This window comes from Clinocottus analis, unplaced genomic scaffold (genome assembly GCF_023055335.1).
Source record: "Clinocottus analis isolate CAN_PGR_092001 unplaced genomic scaffold, fCliAna1.0.p SCAF_12, whole genome shotgun sequence".
NCBI classification, from domain to species: Eukaryota; Metazoa; Chordata; class Actinopteri; order Perciformes; family Cottidae; genus Clinocottus; species Clinocottus analis.
Window position 1 is genome coordinate 3,990,646 of NW_027175843.1, and position 23,766 is coordinate 4,014,411.

Genomic DNA, 23,766 nt, shown 5'->3' on the forward strand with positions numbered 1-23,766 from the left:
ACTACACACTCACACACACACACACACGCACACGCCGTATACACAGCCGCATCAGCAAATTAACTGAATAAAGAGCCCCCCTTTTATTTTTTTTTGCCTTCTCCTTTGAGTGGCTAATTAGCCATCAGAGCCCGCTGCGTGGAGAGAGCGAGATCCATCAAGAGGTAGAGCTTCAAAGAGCAGTTTATGGGAGCCCAAGCACTTTAATTAGGAACTATTTGTACGAGCAGGCGAAGGGAGGGAGAGAGAGAGAGAGAAAAAATAACATAATTTGAAGCCAAAAGCTGTATCATGTTGGGGGAAAATAAACACTCTCTAATGTGCACGCAGATAAAGAGAGACAGGAAGAAACTAAAAGGATTAGAGTCGAGCAGATGAGATGCTCACAAGCGAGAAGGGAAACCGGCTCCTCGCACTGGAGCATCAGCGGGGAGCCGGTGACGAGGTTTCCATCAATCCCGGTCCTCATTGCAGCGACGCGTACAGTCCCGTCAACGGCCGTGTGTTTGTTTAAAGGCACGTACGCACTCTGTTTGCCTCTTTTAACCAATTATCTGCAAATTGCAGACACTTGAAACTGCATTTTCTGGGTCTACAAAGACTCTAAAGCGGACTGGAAACATCAGCTACACAATGATCCAGGATTCAGACGTGCGTGTCAAGTACATTTAAAGGGCCAGTGTCTGGCATTTCAGAGGATCTATTTGCAGAAATGGAAAATCATATCAATACGTTTGCGTTAGTGTATGAACATGTGAAAGTCATAATTGTTTCTGTTTTCGTTAGCCAGAATAAACCCTTCATATACTACTTGAGCGGGTCCTCCTCTCCGAGTCCGCCGAGTTTCTACGGTAGCCTAGAACGGACAAATCAAACACTGGCTCCAGACTTTTCTTTTTTTTTTTACGTTACATGATACAAATCCTGTGTGTACCTGACATTTAAGTCACATGATTCCCACCATGTGTCCCCTACTGAGCTGCTGCCTCTTCATCTGTCTGTCCGACGTCGCACAGACGTCTTAATCTTAAAGAGCAGAATGGAAAAAAAAAACTCATTCCTCTATGGAAAGTCATGAATAAGCATGAGCAAAGAGTTATTGTAAAAGGTCTGACAGCAGAGTAAGTAAGCCGGTAATGGTGCAAAGCACTTCAAGTTTGTGTGGAAGTGTAAAAGGTTTTAATGAGACGTGTGCTGAACTGTGTGTGTATCTGTGTGTGTGTGTGTGTGTGTGTGTGTGTGTGTGTGTGTGTGTTGGTGACCGTTTTAGGGTGAAAATATTTAGTTATCTAAAATTGTGATTTTACTGGTATTAATACGTGCAGTCATTTGAGTGACCGGCCTCTACTCGACACCATAATTAGATGCGTCTCACTGAGATATCTTCATCTGGCAAAGCTGTTCTTTGTTTCTCTGTCGGCAATTCTTTTTTTTTTATAATGAAAAAATATAATTGGAAATTTCCGATTTGTGCGAAGCTGTACACCACGAATGCGTTTTTGGATCAAACTGAAAGACATGAATGCTTTCGGAGGCAGGAAGTTGCGAAAAGCACGCTTCATGTCACTAAACCTCCTTTTGATATTCAATATGTTTTCATCTAAACATCCACCGGCTGGTATTGGACGCGTTGGAACGGACCGATTCTGCTCTCCGTGAGCGTTGCAGAATATAACATCAAAAAAGGAATCTGCTGATGTCTCTCATGTGGTCACTCTGTCATCCGTGTGGCAATAACCGCATGTGAAGCGGACCATTACAGGAAGTGTCACTTCACAGAATCACGTAAATGGCTTAATTCCACCCTTGTCCCGATGGTAATGTCGGTAATAGTCGCACGACCGCGCGCATGCAAACACAGACGGAGCGTCTCCTGCTCCAGCCCACTCCAGTCTGTTTGCTGAGCATCCGTCCTCGATGATCTTTTGTCTGTCAAAAGCTCTTAGCGCTTCCACAGCCCTCTGCTCTCTGCATTCATTATTAATGGACCTCAGCAGGCTAGGAACACACACACACACACACACACACTCACACACACACACAGGCAGGGCCTGCACATCACCGGTAGCTATTTTAGACGAGATATTAAATCAAACACTCAAAATATAGAGGGAAAGAAACGGTCATTGAGAGGATGGCGGACGGCGAGATGGAGCCATTGTTCTTATCTTTAGCTGTAAGTGTAGCTGTGAAATATATCAACGAAGAGGGGGAGCTGCTATTACAAGTAAACAACATGTAAATGAACTTTTATGGATATTTAGAACATCCATATGGTCCAATACAGTGTAACGTGCTGCGTTCAACACCAGCTGGCTTTCTCCTCAGCGGTGACGCTGCTTTTGCTTTCGACCTTGTTTGTCATTGACCTCACAACAGTTCCCTCATTAAATTGGGTTACATTGAAAGCCGTGAAATGAACACTGTGGAAATTATTCTGTGAAATGAGAACGTTAACTGCAACTGCAGGAGCGATTTTGCTCTGGACACGCATGTATAAACAGAGCGTAATGGGCTTTATTGATGACTGAATGCAAAAATAAAATCACAGATTTTCACAGCGATGCGTCAAATGAAGCGGCTTGGCCGGCGCTCCTCAGCGTTAAAGTGTGACGCTCTATGTACCGCTCTAGGGTGTGTCAATAATACACTGCTCACACGCATGATGTCTTGAAAATAAACATCCGCCTTCACAGGAAGTCAGGTTTTGGCATCAAAACCATTTAGTTGGGTTTAGAGCGCCGACTAACGACTCGCATCGAGTCACCTAACCAAATGTTTTTACTTTTTCATTTGGCGCGAGCTACAAACAGTGGACTACGTAGTTTTGTTGCCCATACCTTGTTTTGTTTTCGGCGCCAACGGAAGTTTATTTTGAAAAGACCGTGTGCGGAAAACCTTCCGTAAGATGGCACGCAAACCGTTGTATGAGCATATGTTGTCTCGACCTTCTTGCCTTTCATAATACATCATTTTCTTCGATGACACATTGGAGTTGGTTGCAGACAAAAGCAACTCGTACTCTCAACACTCTCATCGTTGCAATCAGCAGCAAAACTCTGCAGCCAATGCCCGGCTCGCAGCGCGTCACACACGCTGTAATTAAGAAAAGCCAAGTGGGAGAAAATGTTCACATCCGCCTCGGAGTTCTAATTATGAGCAGGTGAAACTGTGAATTTCTGGCGTCAGCGGGCTCTCTTGAGTGTTGAAAACGGCGACACAAGTTGCACCAAACTGGTGGCCAAATGGCTGCGGAGCCGCCGCCTGACAGCTTCATCCAGATGAAATCCAGTATTGACACCAATGCGGTTCAGCCAATTCCAACTGGCTCCACGGTTACGTCTTCGTGGGTTTGCTTGTTATTTATCTGTTACGACTGCGGGGCCGAGGTAACTCTGAAGCGCCATCGCACAGCTAGCAGGAGGTTTTCCCACTCTGCCAAAGAGGACGTGAAGGCAGTAGTTATTTATTTATTCTTTGTTCGACGGAGCTCAACCTCTTACTTCAGCCCACCTTCAGCTGCCAGCAACAGAATCTCAAGCTCTCTGATTGGAGGATTCTTACTGCAGCAGGTCTCGAGTTGACTTCTGTCCTCAAAGTGTTGTGTTCACTGTCTCGTACCTTTGACTTTTTGTCGATGAAGCGGATTTCTTTCAGCGCAATGTCTCATTTTATTTGGGCTGATGATTCAACCGGAAGAGCTTCGTGTCAATCTCAGGGTTGACAGCTTTATTATTTTATTTATTTACGGGAAACAGTGTGTGCGTGTGTGTGTGTGTGTGTGTGTGCGTGGCGCGTGTGTGTTTTTCATTGTGACCTTTTGCCGTATGGTGTGGGACTGAGCGGGGGGACAGAAGGCGAGCCTCACACATGTTATCAGTCCGAGTTGTTATCCAGCTGACACACACGCACACGCACACACACACACACACACACACACACACGCTGCAGGCCGTACATGTCATTGTTACCTGATATTCATGGTGTGTAGGAGAAACAGACGAAGGAGAAGGTCATACGAGTGATGTCAGAGGCGACGCGTTCACCGCCAGCCGGGGGTTTGATTGCCGCTCGCTCCCCTTTCCACAGCCTCGGGCCCTCTCTACCCTCTGTCCTCCGCGCCCACCTCCCACAATCCTCAGCATCAGTCCAGCCGCCCCCCGGCAGACGCACGGACCTTTCTATTTTTTGATTCCTAGTCCGAGTGAAAACAATGGTACAGTCGGTGCGCCGGCAGAAACCTCTAATAGAGGCTGTGTTTCCTGTATCAAAGAGAGCTGATATTCATGGGCCTGTAGTTGTGTCTGATGATGAATAATGTAACACATACGGCACAGCAGCACAGTATAATTCCAAGGAGCCCTGGAAAGGATAAGGAGAGCAATATTTCAGATAAGAGGGAAGGGGTGAGGGGGAGAGATTTCAAAACTTTACTTTTTTTATCTCCATAAATATGTTTTGCCCGTGTCCTCCAACAGTATTGTTTCCGTTGGTGATAAAGGATTCCAAACTCAAAATTCACAAGAGTTTTCTGCAGCGGATAGAAGTTCAATGGAAGCTCATGTGTCGCCACGCAACCTGTGTCACACGATACCAGGGTGGTTTATGGGTGGGAGAAGGTTGAAAGTTCCCCAAAAGGTCCCAGGATATTTTAACACATGTGCATAATCAAAGACCAGACTATGTTTATGGTTTACGTGCCATTGTATAAACCTCACACTTTTTTTTAAAGCGCTAATTTGGGAGGGATATTTTTTAACGGGGACATATCATGCTCGTTTTCAGGTTCATACTTGTATTTTGGACTTCTCCTTCTAATGTTCACACAACACAGTATTTGTGTCAGACTATTTGTCTGAATATACCAGGATCCACCCTGAAACACTTTGTGTTAGAGTCTCTTTAAGACTCTCCTTCCAATCTGCTCTGATTGCCTTGCAATAAAAAAATATATAGTGCACCTTTGCAAAGGTTGTTCTTAAGCCGTGGTGTAGCAGTATATTCTAATGATATTTCCCCTCTAAATCTTCACAACCAACCAACAAAAGACACTGCTCTTTTACAATAAGGTGCATAACTGGAATGATAGGCCGAACGTTTGTATCAGCGTCAGGATTGTTATTTGTATTATTCGTCGGGTTGGTTGGTGGTGCATGCGATGCGTCTTAGACTCAGTAAGTTTCCGCGTATAAATACACGTCATCACTACGAGATTTAAAATCTAAGCCCTGTCGCTGTGCTGTCTGGAAATAAAGCGCTCGGCTGTTTTAGTTCCACTCCAGATAACCTGATGTCTGTTTGATAATCTCCAGTATTGGTTTCCAGATGCATTAGCAGTGACTGATCTAAGTTCAACGGAGACGTAATAGCCTCCCTCAGCATGCTTGACTGGATATTGTATTACACACACACACACACACACACAGCGATTACTCAAAGGAATACCAATGCTAACAAATCATAGCAACAATCTAGACAAAAGGCTAACCCATTGGGGTTCCTGGCGGCGCCAGTATCCACTTTGCAGAAGACTTTGTTACTTGCCGTCATCTTGGCTTCTGTACATGTGCGCTTCTGCTTTTTAAGTTTCCTTATGAAGAAGCATCACCCTCCAACAGAGATATCTCTGATTCATATTCATATGCAAATGAGCATTCTTAGGCGAGAAAAAAAAACAACTTATTTTTTTATGAAAAGAAGAAAAGGAAGCGGGAAGTTCGGCTTATCACCACTCAACAGATGGCTAGACTAAATGTGTTGGTTTGTCTGTTTTGTCACTGAGTCTGAGCGGAGCAGAGCTCCAGCGCTGGCCGATGTGAATGGATAGAAACAACCAGCTGCTGCTGAGGGGAAAAAAAAACAACAACAAAAAAACATTCCTATAGTGGCTGTAATTTGCTTGGATGGTGGAGGTGGAAAGAGCCAGAGGATCAGGATGAGAACCCTCATTTGCCAAAGGCCTCTGGTCACACAGAGGAAATTAATTCAATTCCAAGTAGGTACAGTAAAGGCAGAATGCTGCAGGATGGAGCTCGAGCCAGGTAGCTCGCAAGAAAGTGCTGAGTGGACGGTTCCTGGGCTGTGGACGGACCTGCTGTCTTCTTTACCTCCCTCTCTCTCTCTCTCTCTCTCTCTCTCTCTCTCTCTCTCTCCGAAAGAAAAAGTCAACCTAAAATCTAAGTCCCTATGATCAACACATTAATTTGCTTATTTTTTATTTTATGTAATTACTAGCACTGCTGCTCTGAAATCTGATGTCCCGCCATCTGCTTTGCATCTGTTTGCGATGTAAAACAATCTTAAGTATCCCGAGCGCTCTTTGTACCCTTGTAGTAGCATTCAATAAGGCTTGCTTTTTTTAATTCACATTTTATATCAAACAGCTGTTTTTTTTTCATCTTCTTTTTTAATATCTCTTCAGATTATCACCAGCTGTACACTGCGTCAAAAACGCAACTGGTAGTTTAAGTGAGAGGGAAACAGGAATTTCAGAACACATATAAAAGAAGCTCAGAGAGGAGAGGTGCAGCCTTAAGGTCAGAAAAGTAGGTTAGTGACCCCTAAAGGTTTCTGGCTCGAATCCCTGGAGGTAATGTGCCCTTGACCGCGGAACTGAAGCCACCAGCAGACCAACAACTGTGTTGATGCTGCGCTGCTGCCAAAAACCTGCAACCGTAAAGTTGTTGCCCAGATGTCTCCGCTATCTCTGGGACAAAAAGGTTGAAGACACAATTATAGCAATATGTGCTTACGTTTCCTTGTTCCTCTCTATATATCTGCCTTTTTGTTTCTTGGTTTGACTTTCCCTCCGTCATCCCGTTCTCCTACCTTCCCTCTATCTTGCGGTATAACTTCCACGGCTGGTTGATTTGGGGGCGAGAGGAGGGAAAACAGGCGAGGCTTCCACAGTTCAGGGCTCCTGAGAGCTCGGGCTGGGCAGCAGCAATCAATCACGGGCTAAATCCCTCCTCTCTCAGGACTGCCATGTGCCAGGTGACATGGTCAACAGCTGCAGAGAAATATAGAGCCTGCAGTGGGCATTTGAATTTACGAGTTACGAGTAAACAGAGTCTCTGAACGGGCTGCAGTCTGGAGAAAACCACTGAATATTTAAGCGAGACTATCTTGACAAATGCATCAGTCGGTTGTTGAACCACCGTGACCAAGCTCTGCCCTAAAAGGTCCCTTGTTGAGCTTTGATGTTCCGATACTATTTTTTCCTTCTTGATACCTGAACTTAAGTATTGTCGGACACAGACTACCAATTTAATACCAATGCCTTAAAAATAAAACAATCCCAGCTGTACACGACTGACCCTGTATGGATGTGATATGATTGCTATCATTGTTGTGTGGCCTGGCTCAGTTCAAACCCTTTGAGAAACATGAACAAAAACATACAGAGAATGGACGCCATGTATATTTTCCAGGGTGAAATATTTTCATATTGTTGACATTTTACGATCTCGGCCTAACGTTGCACTTCCCTCTAGCACCTGCCTTTTTTTCGGAGCTGATGATGGTAGCTTCTTTCTCCTCTCTGTTGTGGCGCTTGCGCAGTACTGATTGGGTTGTGAGTGACACGTGTAATAGTTCCTGTGAAACAAAAATGAGCTGATAAAGGGATATTGCATCCACAGCATCTTACATATGTGACTGGTGTTGTGATAAAAACTGAAGCAACAGGTTTTAAGTATATTTATGTCTGACTTCCATGTGTTTCCTTTTTCTTGCAGACATGTCTAGAGTTGGAGCGATACCTACAGACGGAGCCCAAGCGACTCTCGGAGCTCTTTGATGAGGAGCTGGACGGCCTCCTGACGCCTTCCTTCATGCAGGGTGGAGACAGTGATGAGGACCTGATGGATCCCCTCCTCCCCAGCCTCCCTGACCAACCCAGCCCACCTCCACTACTGGTATCCCTCCCCAAGATCCAGGCCAAAATCCTGCAGGTGCCCAATTCCAGCAAGGCCCAAGCACAGCTAGGGGCTGAAACCCTCACACCAAAGGACCAGGTCCTGGCGGGAGTCAGTGCCGCACAGCTCAGCGCCGCCGTCACGTCCCTAACACCGCCATCGTCACCGGAGCTCGGCCGCCACCTCATCAAATCCACACAAACACTGACCGCGACGGCGGACGGCACGCTAACGCTCAAATTTGTGGCAAAGAAGGTGGGGTTGGGTGCGGCCAAACTGGTGGCGGCGCGAGCGCTACCGTCGCCGCCGGGCCGGGGAGGAGCCCTCAGTGATGGCGAGCATGGAGGAGGAGGAAGTCTGGGAGGAGAGGTACCAGAGAACAAAAAGAGAGTCCACCGGTGCCAGTTTAATGGCTGCAGGAAGGTTTACACCAAGAGCTCCCATCTGAAGGCACACCAGAGGACTCACACAGGTAAGACCTTCATTACATTCATAACAATGACCTTTGTCCTGTAGTCCAGAGGAGCTTGTCCTCTCACTCATTTGGGACCCATGCAAGAAACCCGTAGAGCTTTCGGATTTTTCTGCATTTTTCAGGCAACAATCATTTGTGATCTGTGTTTAGTGCGAGACTGAAAAGAGCATCAGCACCCAGTTTTTGGACGATGCAGCAGGACATTATGTAGACTTAAAAAGTGAAGTGTTTTCATGGACAAACATTGTGACGTTAGTGGTGGAGGACTGGATGCAAAGAACCCTAAAACAAGAAGCAAAGCTGGCTGCAGTACAGCTCTGCCAGAACATCAGCTGGGACGCAACCAAGTGCCTGATGATGTCAGTGAGACTTGGCAAAGCTTGACAATGATGACCTTATTAGAGGGTGTACAACTTCTCTGTTTACTTTCTGCGCCCTAAAATAAGTAGACTGTTTATAGAAATGAATACAAAGTCCTACACTGTAAGCCTCCCTGAAGTTAAGCAGATCAAGTCGACTCTCTGTCTCTGTTCCATTTCAACCCAATTTGTTGTAGTTCAGAACCAACACAATGGAAAATGTCACAACTACACTACAATCACCAGCACTGTGGTTTCAGAGGCAGCAGATTCAACTATGTGCTCAAACCCAGAGCTTCGAGCAAAAACGATTCACACTCGCCAAAATCTGCGAGTGTCAAAAAGGACCTTTCGCACCCAACATTTTCTAACGATGCAATATTCTCTATTCATACTAGGCGGATAAAAATTGGGAGCTCTGAGGAGCTTTGAGAATGTCTGTTTTATTTGAGGAGAAATTTCGTGACCTCTCCTCGTCTTCTTCTGCTTACAGGTGATCGTTTCTAGATCTTATAAGTTTCCCCATGCGTCTTGATCCCAGCTCAAGGCCAAGAGGCCCTGCCACAGTAATTGCCTGATGAGTGATAGACTGGTGGTAAATGACATTGGTAATTCAGCCGTGTCCAACTGGGTCTGACACGGGGCTTTAGCTGCTAACTACAGTTGCCCTCTCAGTGACCCTCAGAGAGAACAGACAGCAGGCTGATGTGTCCGGGGGCTGTTTGCCGAGAGCTCTCCAAAGTGCATGTGGAGACGAGCTTTGGCTAGATGACGGAGGCTCATAAGTGAAGACGGATTTGACTGATACAGATTATGCGAAATTTGTGATTTGCTTGAGTTTGCACAGCATTAAGTCACCTAAGCTAAGGTTTATATCTGTCATTGTAAGAAGGTTACTCGATAAGGAGCAATCTGTTGTCATTTTCTGAATGGGAAATCGCCCATAGCACTATGAGACAAAACCTTTTAATTCATTCTACAGTTAAGTCTCTGGATAAAAGAAGTTCTTGTTTGACAGAAAGTAACAGTAAAATACAATTCAGGGTAAAATGAAGTTCACGGAAAAGCAAAAGATACTTATCAGGCGTTCAGACCAGGTGGCAACCTCCGGGTTTAAAAAGGAAAGCCATGCGGATGTGCCTTCAACTTTCATTCTTTCTATGGCTTCTATGGTTAAAAAAAAAAGCCCTGCACATATTTGGCAGTGGCTGTCCTTGTTGTGACATGGCTTTGGATTACGGCAAAAGTGGTTTAAATTTGCAAAAGTGTTCTTTGTTGGAGTAATTTAGCAATTTAAGGTGGTAACCAAAGACTAAATTGATTTATTGTTAAAAGAAAAAACCTTTGGAATGAAAAATGTGTTCTTTTTTGCCTGAAAAAGCATAAAGATGTATTCATATTGTTGTTTGTTTTGATTTACGTTCACGCTTAAAAGTCCATCACTACTTTTAAAGGGACAGAAACATCCCGAAACATCCTTCTATCTTTTTCATGTCGAAATGCATTCTGGATTGGACAGCTTTTAGCCCGAATAGCTGAGGCTGAGCACATCACATATCTGCAGCATGAGGCCGGTGAAAACTTGCACCACCCGGAGCTAGCATTATTTACCTCCAACTTTAGCCACAGCGTCATTTACAGTATCTGGAGTGGTTCATGGCCTCCGGGTGTCATCATCTAGTGTTAGCAGGTTCCTTGGTGTTCATCAGGATTACAGTACATAGCCTGCAGACCCCCTACTGTATTAATACGGGCAACCTTGGCATCATTAATCCAGCGTGTTACATGCTTATACGATCCCAGTGACCATCGCTTTGCCCTAAGTATAGCTTTACATTCCAGGGCAGCACCTAGCGTAGCCTCGGGAATCCAGGGCAGAGGCTTTATTATAGCTAATCCAGAATGAAGCAGCTAGCTTTCTGGTAGCCTAGCCGCTAGCTGCAGTGCCTCTAATCTTTTGATGATTCTACAGCCGAGTCATGCCATCCAACGATGAGCTTTTAAAGGCAGAATCATACATTGATGGGGGAAGACACCCTGGAGACACTGCAGCTTCTTCTTCAGTGTGTGTGTGTGTGTGTGTGTGTGGTTGTGTGGTATAAATGTGGGGGCGGCGTATTCCCTCCCGATGTGTTCGCTACAAGCACAGCTCTGTGGTTTAATTAGCTTAATCCTCTTTTTTGGGTTATTATGACCATAAATCATTGAACATACATGTAGGGAGGGATTAGCGTATAGCAGAGAGTACAGGGAGGAGCAAGCGCAGAAAGACTGCGCGGCAGCGATACACTTACTGTCACAGAGTGCTCTGTCAGGACTTTTACTGCACATGTGCGGTGATTCCACACGACGTCGCTAATCATGTTCCTCTGTCTGTATCCCAAACTATTTCTCTGAGGTGCAGCTTCGAAGGGATGCTTACTTTCTTGTATGAAAATGTTTTAATGAGGGGAATTTGTTATGTTAATAGATGCACAAATTAATTAGGTGAATCTCTGAAGTATCCAGTCAGAGCTGGAGAAACAGAGATTTTTCTGACTCCTCTTTATCTCCAAAAAGACGAGACCTTGTTTTCTCAAGCTGCAGTCCAAAACGATATACTTCACGACATACTTGGCACCAGAGATAGCAGAATAGATGAACAGCTTGTAAGAGCGTTTGTCTCGACTGTACTTAATGAAATGGGCATCAACTCAGTAAGCACGTTTTCTTTGAAAATTGAAAAATCATACCTGATAAAATATTCGGATGTGCATACACTGCAGCTCAAATACACTTTGCTGCTGTCAGATGATGATGTGTGAATAATCGGAGACAAAACAGAATGAATAAAGCAGAGACATGTTTAGAATAGCGAAGCGCCAAGGGAGACAGGGTGGAAACTGCTAGCCTGTAGCTCCATCAGTGAAGAAATACACCTTCCACCAACAAGCTGTCTGCTTGCTTAAAAGATGAATGGCAGTTCTAAGCTACCCACACAACATAGAGGAAAACACAAAATAACCAAATAGACATTCACCTGTCAGCAAGGGTGTGATGGTATTGTGGTACAATACACAATACAGAGTAAACGGTTAAATGCAATCCCTACGTGGAGTCCTCAATAAGTTTGAATGTGTAAAAGCTATTGTTATCCTGCTTGTGTGACAGCCAATTTCTTAAAGGTTTAAAAAATACTAAATTCCAAATCAAGCACATATCTATGACGAAGAGATTGCCTCAACATGGCTCTCAGCTAACAACACAAACAGCAACAGGATGACAGCTTGGGTCAGAAAGGGGTTATCAACCGTAACTGCTGTATGAGCGCAGTGGATAGAGGCGTCTGTTAGTTAGCCAGTGTGGCATGCACACTGGGACCATGTTGGAAAACATACACAAACACAACTAAATCCACTTCTTTCTTTTTAAGTTGATATTTTATTGAGGTATTTCTACAACAAAACAACTAAAGATTTTTTTAAAAATAAGCCACTTAAAGGTAAGAAGGAATACAAGAACTATCCATGTGAATGCGTCTGGCCAAGACAGGACACAAGAAAAGAAACACACAGACATAAAAAAAAAACATGCAGGATAAATCCACTTCTAATATACAATATAATATGACTCCTCCTTCTGCACAACAAAAACCTTCATTAATGGAAACCATGAAGCAGCTTGTCACAAGCAGATCTTCAAAGATCTTTCAAAATGTAAAATGAAAAAGAGCAAACTGAAATATATCTGAGTATTATTCTCCAAAGCCCTCTGTTGGCTACACCTAAAATCCAAAACACACATTTGTTTAACGCCATACAGTTGACATTTTTAAGCATTGATTGAAACCTCTGACAGTTTACAGAGCTGCAGGATATTTGAAAGCATTATATTTAAAGGCACGACTGATTTTTATAGCGAGCAGCCAGTAGTTTCCATTCATTTCTATATGCTATAAAAATCAATTAGCACGCTGCTGAAACTTGCTTGAGTTGTATAATCCATCATTAGAGAACAACTCTGCATTGAAATTTTCACTTTCGTGAATATGACTTATGTTGTGAATAAGACTTATGTTGCTCTTAAATAACTATGAAAATCAGCTGCGCAATCAAATAAAAAGTCTGCGCTGCGTCGCCTCACAAAGATGATGTCGTTTTATCAATTACTTTGAGAGGTTTGTGTAATCGGAGCGAGTTTCGAGAACAGGCTGGAAAAAAGAAAACGATCAAATTTCACACATGGTTTGCAAAAATGCTCACTGTGATGTGAAGTATAATTATGTGATTTGTAGATTACAGGTTAAAACACTGCAGCCGGAGTCTGACTCCATAAGAACTCCCAAACCCCCACCCTGCAGCCTCATGTGGATTCAGGAAAAACCCTGCTGTAAACCCAGACCTACACACACACACACACACACACACACACACACACACACACACACACACAAACACACACATATACCTCTATACCCCTCTTCACCCTCTGGGTCCATCCTCCAACCTGCACTCTCTCTCTCTCTTTCTCTCTCTCTCTCTCTCTCTCTCTCTCTCTCTCTCTCTCTCTCTCTCTCTCTCTCTCTCTCTCTCTCTCTCTCTCTCTCTCCATCCATTTGCTCATTCAGTTTGGGTTGCCAAGCAACTGCATCACCCTCCTCCATAATTGGATGGTGGCTGGTTGATTGTCCATGCCTGTTAATCTCTCTCTCTCTCTCTCTCTCTCTCTCTCTCTCTCTCTCTCTCTCTCTCTCTCTCTCTCTCTCTCTCGAACCCCCCCTTTCTCTCTTTCTCTCAGTTGCTAGGTGACTTTACCACGCATCCTTGCCTTGCCGTGCTATAATTGGCTGGCGTCATGGTTGCTGTGGCGTCGGGCCCGAGCTGGCCTTGCTTCATTCCTCCAACTGTGTGTGTGTGTGTGTGTGTGTGTGTGTTATAACATGTATGCGTGTGTGTGTTTTGGGGGGGGTCTATTGAAGGAAGATGGGGCGCCCTGGCCAATTACAGAAGACGGGTGTGAAACGGCCGCCTGTCTGGCACCTGCGGCCCCCACTCGTACCCCATATCACACACACACACACACACACACACAGGTTGAGAGTGTAACATTTCTCCGACAGGATAAGCTGCCAAGTGGTTTGCTATTGCATATTGAAGATATTGGTCCTGTATTCAGTGAGCGAGGAGGACTCTGTGGAGTGAGTAGGAGGATTCACACATTCTGATACTGCTCCCGAGGATTCAACACGGGGGATTTTTGCTTCTTAACAGAACTAAAAGCAAATCCGTTGCAGAGTCAAATGGTACAGGAGAGAAAAAAAACTCTTGCGCTGATTGCAGGAATCGTGTTCGCTCCCGTCTCGATTCCTCTTTTTGAGCAACCTTGATGTGAATAAGAAGTAAGGAGAGTCGAGAAATAACTGAATCTTTTGCCATCAGAGCATCGACAGGTCGATATCTGTCTCGTAGACTGCAGAAATACATGTTTTAGTTCCAGAAATGTGTGTATATTTGGTAGCACTTTGTATTAAGTAGACATTATTAGCATGAGTAAATCATGAATAAACACTGAATTCTGTATTGATAAAGCATTATTCCAACATTAACACTGATTAGTAACTCATTAGTATGCAATTCATAAACACAGTCATACATCAGAGTGTTTCATTCTGGATTAATAAGCTTGGGTTTTCATCAAACTTTATAAATGATGGATTCTCCATTTGTAAATGAAGTATTAAGGACTTACAGATGATTAATAAGATCATTTGTAAAGTGTTAGTAAATGATTAAAGAAAAACTGCAATTCACAATTAATTCAAGTAGTTACTACTCGTTAGTTAAGTATTAGTTGTGACTTCATCTAAAGTGAAGACTATTTATACCTTATAAAGCATTAAAACATGTTTTTTATACTATACTAAAAGTATATTTTGTAAACTGAAGAATATCCTTGCTCAGACATATCCAAGTAAAAGTGAGAAAAAGAAGAAGAAAAAAGGCTTTTATTCTCCTGAAGTAGACGACTGTAGTCACAGTGACGATATGGTCTGTAGTGTAGCGCTGCCAAACTCTTCCTCCAGCAGGTTCCTCAGCTCGTCCTCGGGGCCCCGGCACATGCTGACAGATGAAGTCTCTCCAGCTCCTTCTGAGTCTCCCCAACAGGGATTTCCAGCTATATCCGTCCCCTGCAGCTGCCCCGTCCAGCTACAGCATCTGACTGGCTTATTTCTGTTTGCTCCTCCTTTGCGGTCATCACAAGCACCTTGTGGCCGTATCGGTCATGAGATTCCATCTTTCCCATTATCGCGGGCCGATACAAAGCCTGCAGTGCTGCAGCTGATGCAGCTAATTAGCAGCTCACAACCTTTTCTAGCGACCCATTAAGGCTTCCATGGCCTCCGATGAGACTTCCACACAGCGCGCCAATGTCCAAAAGAGCCACCGGTTTAGCCCGCACCACTAAAACACTGTCGGCCCCACGATGGAGAGTTTTAAAAATAGATATTAATGGAACAAAACCTTGGATATATATATATATTTTTTTTTTTTCATTTAACGCGTTCTTTTAATTCCAAACCTTGGCTTCTACATGACCCACAATTTGTCCGACGCTGTTTCACAGCTTGTGTCCCCTTCCGTACTTGCACTTGCTGTTGTGTTCTGTGCAGTGGGCCCCGCATTGTGTTCTCATAACGGTCAAGTGTGTAACGCCGGCCACTTTGTCACACTAAACGGCGGCCATCTTGGCCACATACAGCCTAAAAGTGAGGGACCACCAAACTTTTGAAGGAGGCAGCCGAGGAAGCTGCAGTTCTGGTGAGCGGCAGAATACAGTTGATAGAATTGTCATGTTGGCAAACAAGCCAGGAAGTATTCAAATTGACACACAGCATGAGTTTCAAGTGTGTTGTGCTAGTTGCGGCTAATTTAGCCTCCAGCAGAGCTGAGCAGCATACTGCAGAGGTCAGGTGAGCTGTTTCATAAAGTAAAAAAGCCCCAGAAACTCTTCTGTTACTAAGGCTCATAATTTAGATTCATCGCTCCACTGGCCAAGATTTCCTTTATTTTCAGACTTGTAGTCTTCAGGCCCGTCCGACGTCCGGCTACTAATACTGATGCTAATTTAGCTGAAATTTGGATAGAACATGTCGGCCCTTCAATGAAAGTAACTTTGACAAAACCCAATGAATTACAAAAGCAAGTGCAACAAAGGCTAGGGAGGATCCTCGATTGGATACTTGATAGTTGCTATCTTGATATTAAGTATAGACGAGGTGACAGAGGGAGGCACGTCGCCCCAAAATGCAAAATGTTAAGACTGCAACAAAACCCCGATCCCTGTTGTGGAAATCAGCAACCGGCAGACCAGGATTTGACTAGACCATTTGAATATGCAAACCCAGGAGAGGCACCTCTCACGATCTAGAATTCATTTGGTCCGAGAACAACTGCGTCACCTCGTCGCGTTGTGTCCGCGGATGAAAGACGACACTGATCAAAGTTACACAGGAACTAGTGTGTGTGTGTTTGTGTGGAGGGGGAATACAGGGGTCGGATATTCCTGTAGCACATCATCTTTTACTCTGCGTTGCATCACCTCGCTGTCAGAGCCGCTCTTCCGCCTCAGATATCGGTCCATGTGAAGGTGTGCTTTCCACAGCTTCCGTCATTCTGACACATGTGTATGAAGTATGATTCACCCATCCGCTTCAAGGCGGGTCAACAAAGTCTGCTTGTGTGGAAACGTCTGCATTGAAAAGTAAAAGTGTTTCCTTCGACAAGAACATTTTCGAAAGAGGTAGAACGAGATCACATCACTCGGAAAAAAAAAAAAAAAAGCTGCAGTAACTGCTCTCTTACAAATAAGCAGGTAAAGAAACTACCCAGAACCTTTGACCCAGAGCAGCGTCTGGCCATCTGTCTCCGGTAAACTGTTGTACAGCCGGAGCTTCTGGAAGCTATTTTATTGAGTTTCGTTTTAGTGAAATGCTCTCCTGTGGTAAACGGTTACCCAGTGTATATGACTCCACAGGGCTTTTATTGTGAAAGGTAATAGCGGAAGGCGTGGATCCAGCCTGCTGTTGTTGGAAACATTAGTGTATGTTGTGCGTGATTGGATGATGCTTATATCTTTTTTTGTTTTTACAAGAAAATCCATTCGCTCCATAATCATGATCCATGTGAAAGTATTCATGACAAAAGAAAGAGTTTGGCATTTCCCTTGTGTGGGAAGACCTTTACTCTGGGAACTCATTGTTAGAATTGTTGCTTTCCACATCTGTAATCAAAATGATTTGCCATTTTGGTTTTCACTTTATTTGTCTGACGCCCAGTCCATTTCTTTGGGAACGCTTCTTAAGGTTGATGAAGAATCCCGAGCGAGGGACGTAACTCTCCCACAAACACACATCTCTTTCTCCTGGTTTACAGAAAGCCGATGAATTGTTAGGCCTTGATAACAAAGTTCTGATTGGGCTCGGCTGTTCTTTACAACCAGGAAAACAGGAGGACCAGACTGCTTTGAATCTGTTACACATCTCGATGTGGGTGGCAGTGCAGAGATCTGGAACCAGCTTCTACTTAAAGAGCTTTAACTGTTTTACTTCCAAAATCCTGATTAAAAAAAAAAAAAACACCCGACAAACACCCTCTACTATCCAATTATCCTTTCCACCGTGGGGTGAAATACTTCAGTTTTCACAGTATAGTTCCACTTTGTTTGTGTCTGTCTCCTTGGAAAGGCTGATGTGTGATGTGATGAGGGGGGAGGGGCTGGCAGGGCATCTGGATGACTGACTGTAAACTGCTGTATTGCTCCCCATCAAGAGTCATCAAGACCCCAATTATGGTTAGCACAACCCCAGCTCTCACACACACACACACACACACACAGTCCCTGACAGCAGGAGTCTGCATCGAGGTTTGGCCAGTTCCAGAGTGAGCAGTTTAGGTGTGTCGTCTTCATCAATATACTAAAAGTTCTATTTTTCCATTCATTTATTGGTTTAAATAACTTTTTCTTTCTTTTTGTTATACACGTTGTGCACATTACTGGCAGACTCCTTTGAAGCGTAACCTTTGTGTTGATTTTGGCGGCTCCTGTGGACAAAAGCGGAAGTGCGGTAAGATCCACATCCGCATTTGTCGTGGAAGGGACTGACAGAATTATTAAAAATGACATTTCACAGCAAGATGAGTCCCTTTTTAGAGCTTGTTTCTCTCTCTTTGCTGAGCTCTCGCCCCAGTGTCAGCCATAACCACAAAATATAACGTAGAAAAAAAGATTCAAAATGTCTGACTCACCGCCAAATCTTTGCTTGTGTAAATATTAGAACGCATGCTCATCTGGTCTTAGTGTCGTAAAAGCTTCGTCCGTAAGAATAACTCTGTATAAGTAGATCATCGTCTCATCTTCTGCTTATGCGCAGCCATCAGTATTAAATTGAGACCAGTTTCACGACCAGTTGAAAACTCACTGCGGCAGCTTTAATTAAAAAAGACATTTGTTCGTGTTCACACTTTGTTTCGTCATTTTAGTTGTAGTTTTATTTTCTGGGTTGCTATTTGAGTTTGTGAATGGTCTGTTCAGAGAGAGAACCTCACTCTCGTACAGGCAGTCAGACATCATCACGTCCCATCTGAAGACAGTCTGCTCACACTACACACTGCACACACACTGCACACACACACACACTGCACACACACACACACAGCTGGAAGGCTTTCTATCGTGGAGAGATAACTACAGGCTGAGAACAATAGAGCATCTCTCCTCCCATCTGGTGAAGTGGGGGATGAAACTTCATTTACATTTTCAGATCCCATCACCTCAGGGTGTGTGTGTGTGTGTGTGTGTGTGTGTGTGTGTGTGTGTGTAAGGGGGGGAGCGAGATTCATTTCAGGGTGAATTTAGGATTATGAATTAACACGCCGCAGTGCTGAAAGACTTAATTTACAGCTAATTGAGTGTATTGGCTCATTGAAATGGCTGTTGTGTTAAAACTGGCCCGCCTGCCCAGCCCCGTGTGTGTGTGTGTGTGTGTGTGTGTGTGTGTGTGTGTGGGTCTGTAAAAAGCAAAGAGTGGTTACATGTATATTAGTGAACAGCTGTAGATTAAATGTGTGAAATTAGATGTAGAAATTTTAATAAAATGTGACACCTTCTCTCTCTCTCTCTCTCTCTTTCTCTCTCTCTCTCTCTCTCTCAGGTGAGAAGCCCTATAAGTGCTCATGGGAGGGCTGCGACTGGCGCTTCGCCCGCAGCGACGAGTTGACGCGACACTACCGCAAACACACCGGAGCCAAGCCATTCAAGTGCAACCACTGCGACAGGTACGGACACTCCCACGCAGACATCACGCACACTACCACTGAACTGTTTACCTGTCGAGGACTTCTGCTTAACCTGCATTTTGTTCTCCACGGGGAAAACTCAGAAAACCAAAAAACAAGGAGATTCTTGGGTACTTGGGATAGATAGATAGATAGATAGATAGATAGATAGATAGATAGATAGATAGATAGATAGATAGATAGATAGATAGATAGATAGATGGATGGATGGATGGATGGATGGATGGATGGATGGATGGATAGATAGATAGATGGATAGATCCATAGATAGATAGATGGATAGATGAATAGATGGATAGATAGATAGTTTATTCATCCCCATAGGAATATTTGTTTGTAGCAGCAGCAAGAAAAGTTACATGGGAGACATACAAATATTAAGTATGAAAAACACTCAAAATACTCAATACAATAAAACAACAGAGCGTATTACATTTAAGAAAATTAAATAATAAAGAAAGTGCCAAAATGCAAATTATACAGTGTATATGAAGTGTATATACAGTATCTACAATGGAGTAGGTGTATGCACATTAAAAGGATCCATGTCAGCCAGTTCAATTAAGGATTTTAATTGGCAACACAGCTGAAAAAGATCTGGAGTAAATAATCCCATTTAGGCTGACGAGGCCCAGGTGTTGTAAGTCAAAATGCTACAAAATAATTGATTTCTAAGTTAAATCTTCATTTGAGAAACTCATCACCAGTTCCAAGTCTTCAGAGGGTCTTGTTTTGCGCTTCCAGTCGTCCCAAACACAAAGATACTGCGTGAACAATCTCAGACGTGTGCAGATTTATCAATGAAGTGCACGGAGCTGGAAAGCTGCCACGGGACCCGGGCTCGCTGTCGCTTCCGACGGGCGAGCCGGCGTCTCGTTGAACCGCGCGGCGTGCGCGAGACACAGCACGAATCAGACGGCTGTGCTGAGCGAGGACGAGCACATCACAGAGCCACGCGCAACGAAAGACGATCAAACTGACATCTGGCAAGACGGCAAATAGGCGTATTTACATTTGCTCTTTCATGCTTCTCCTTTAAATCAATAGTGGGGGTTGGGGTGGTGGGAGAGGGGAGCGGGGGATTTATACATGTGCAACAATTTTTCTTTTGTTGTGCACCTCTCGGTAATGCATTTGAGGCAGCAGGCAGTTGCCACAAAAGGTTTCCGACGAATGATGAATCAAACAATGTTTGTTTTTTCACTCGTTCTCTCCCCGCGACGCCTTTGGGCTCAGTTCACGTGTCTCGTCTCACGCACGGGGGAATAAAAAGTCCTCACATTAGCACTTTCAGAGGCAAATCACTGGAAATGAGTTTGTTTGAAGACAGCCGAAGACACGAGCAGCTCGGAAGGAAGCCTTATCGGAGCAATTTAACGATTAGGAATCTTTCATTGAATTTAAATACCGCACGGATTGGCGTTTTTATTTATTTTTTGGCAGTTTTTATTGTCTCTACAACCAGTGGGTGGTAGTGGGAGATTTTACTCATTGGCCCTGCGCCACTGCGTTTTCTTTCACCCACTCATGTTCGACCCGGTTTGACCTCGGTGGAAAACAAAGGTAGAAAAAAATAAAAGAAGCGAAAGGAGATGATGCAGTGTGCGTTTCAAAATGAAAGGAAACTAAGTCTCCCTGTGGACAAAAGCCAGGGACGTCACAGCATCTCTGTTTGGTCCTGGAGGTAGAGTGTGGGTTTCGTGAGTGTGTGCGTGCGTGTGTGTGTGAGTGTGTGTGTGCGTGTGCTTACTCATGCCCCTGTGCTGGCAGTTAAATGGATTCTGGCTCTTGGCAGACTGGTCACGGCTAATTGAGTGGCACCAGATGCCAGCTCCACTTTAACATACACACTCTCTGTATGTGTGTGTGCCCGCACTACCTTTTTTGGTGCACAACACGCACGAACACACACACACACACACACACGTTTGCCCTAGAGACAGTGTAATTGGCTGTAGCGGGTTCCCTCTAGTTTGAGTTTTAGACATAAACCCCTCCAGAAACCTGCTGGAAGCTTCTAATCCTCGCTGAGAGCTGGGACTGTATTAGCTCCGTCTTGGCTCACACACAAACGCAGTGTGCGGAGAATCCACACACAAACACACACACGCACGCATGCGTGCTGAACGCAAAGACGCTCAAACGCGAACATTCAAAAGGTCCAGCTGTAACAATGACGCAGGCGTAAAATGCATCATAACCGCGTCCATTAGATCTGCATCGAGTAAAGAAGGTATTTTGAGCTTAAACGTCCTTTTTTTCCGCATCGGCAGTTTTGCTGACTCGCAGTCGGAGTCCTCGCCAATCTCTCCCGATAGAATCACCTCCGCAAAGGACGGACATCTGTGTTGGAAAAATATCAGGTCCCTCGAATTCAAAGTGAGAGTTACACGTCGGCGTACGTCAATGAAATGTGCCGAGAAAAAAAGTAGACGACAACTTCCTCAGTTCTGCTCTGGAAACTTCAAACTATGACGCTCTCCAGTGACCGTTTTGGACAATTTACATGCTTTGTATGCGTGGTGTCTTTTAGAAAATAAACTTCTGCTGCCTCCGTGGGAACATCACTACTTGGTGGTGGAACGGTTTCAAACGTTTCATGACTCATACGCGAAAGTGAATCCAATCAGACGCGACTTTGGGGCGGCTGGAGCTAAAAGGCCTAAATCGTTCATCGTAAACTCAGGACATGCAGAGAATGGTTATTTATTAATATATAAAAAAAGGTATAGACGTATAATCGCGTCATATTTCCTTCATTTGAAACTACAACCGGCTCCACTTGGCTGCATGATGAGATTAAAGGTGAATAGCAGCATCCTCGTGCTGCCGCCACCTAAAATACTCATTGTCTGAAAGCATCTATTGTCTTGTTTACATATTTCCAGTATTCCTTTAGGATAGCCCGGAAGGCTTTTTGATGCTCAATTTACAAAGTGGATGGAAACACATGCTTAACATAACCAGGATGTATCTTTAAAGCCGCACACAGACACACACACACACACACACACACACACACACACACAAACACATCTGTGGTGGGTGGAGTCCTTTAAAATATTACCATGAGAATGGCAAAAAGTGGCAGCCATGGAGAGGTTAACATTAGATAGACTGTTCAATCTGACACAATTTCTCCTGGGGAAACACACACACACAAGCACAACCACACACACACACACACACACACACACACACACTGTAGTCTGTCATTAATCCTGCCTAATCAAGCGGGGACCCCCCGATGTTTCTGGAAGGAGGAGGACTGATGAGGAGGAGGACAAAAAGAAGTGAGGAGGGGAAGGGAGAGTTTAGAGGAGGGGAAGTGGCGGATGGGAAGGAGGAGTGTGTGTGCGTTGGGAGGAGGAAAGGGGGCGGGGGGGGGCGGTACCAGCTGGTCTGGCTGCTCCACGCCCCACCAGTGACACAGTAACTGGCATGGCCATCTGTCCAGCCACACACACACACACACACACACACACAGATTGGTGAAGGTGTACAGTAGGTACCACATGGCCACGCTAGATCACAGACAACAGGGATGAGGGCAAAGCTCAGCTGTACACTCGCATGGCGTTCACAGTGATACGACGAAGTTGGAAAACCTGATGACATTTTCAACGTCAAAGGGGGTTCCATCCACATCCGCCGCGTTTTCAGCTAACATCCTGGAGACGACGACACATCTGACGACAGTAAACTGTGCACGAGACCCTGACTCGTCAAATTTCGCAGCTTGGGCAGAAGCCCGGTACAGCTTAACGTCGTGAAATGTCGGAGATTAGCGAAACGTCGTTTCGCGTTCGCTAACGTAACAAGTGGTCGACGATGTGAAACGATCGCGGGTGACAATGTAACACGAGGTTCACGTTGTGAAGCGGTAGCGGCTGACGCTGTAACAAGTTGTGAATGGTGCGATAAGCGCTGTAACACTCGCTTATCGTCATGAAGCGGTTGCGGTTAAGCTCCTGCTATTTTCCTTTTTTTAACCGCCATACGGTGCAGCTAATATATATGCGTGTGTGTCAGGTGGTTGCTCAGCAGCATCAGTTCGGCCGATGATGTCACAGGCTGAGATTTATTTGACTGGACGGGATATGTCTGAATATAGCACTCACAGCTTTATGCACAGGACTTCTTCAGGATCTCCTTTCAGTTCAATTTGTGAGGACGGCTTCTTGCGAATATTTTGAACCGATTACTTTATATTCCGAGCTCAATGTGGCGTCGCAAGCTGATTACTGAACTTAAAAACTTCCTGCAGGATCTGCAGACTGACATCAGGAGAACGAACCAGCAGCGAGGCCGCAGATTTTGCTGCAACGTGCAAAACTTTCTATTGTACTTTTGAGTGTTGAGCTCTGTCTACTTGCATCTGGATATTCTGCCTAAACACACACACACACACACATAGAATAGAATGGCCTTGACTAATTAATAATGAATAAAGCCTCTGGCAAATTGAATTTTTAATTTCTCATTTTCTCCTCGCCCACATTTTGTTTTGCCTCTCCTTTATTCATATCATTTGCGATTCATTTTTATTGGGAATGTTCAGCTTTAATGGTGTAATTAAATTAAAACGCTCGCGATTCTCATACTCCACATCAACCAGCACCTGGTTTTATGTCTCTCTCTCGCACCCGGCGCAGTCACCGCTGAGTTAAATTGCCCGGCTT

The 23,766-nt window shown here is 44.5% G+C and overlaps 1 protein-coding gene across 1 annotated transcript in view; it reads left to right on the forward strand.

Moving 5' to 3' along the window:
- The window catches only part of klf7b (Kruppel like factor 7b), a 66,696-nt gene that overhangs the window by 33,032 nt on the left and 9,898 nt on the right, over nt 1-23,766 (forward strand). Inside the window, exons 2-3 of the mRNA XM_068572368.1 lie at nt 7,737-8,388; nt 18,940-19,063. Coding sequence (XP_068428469.1) covers nt 7,737-8,388; nt 18,940-19,063 — 776 coding nt within the window. The remainder of the gene's footprint in view (nt 1-7,736; nt 8,389-18,939; nt 19,064-23,766) is intronic.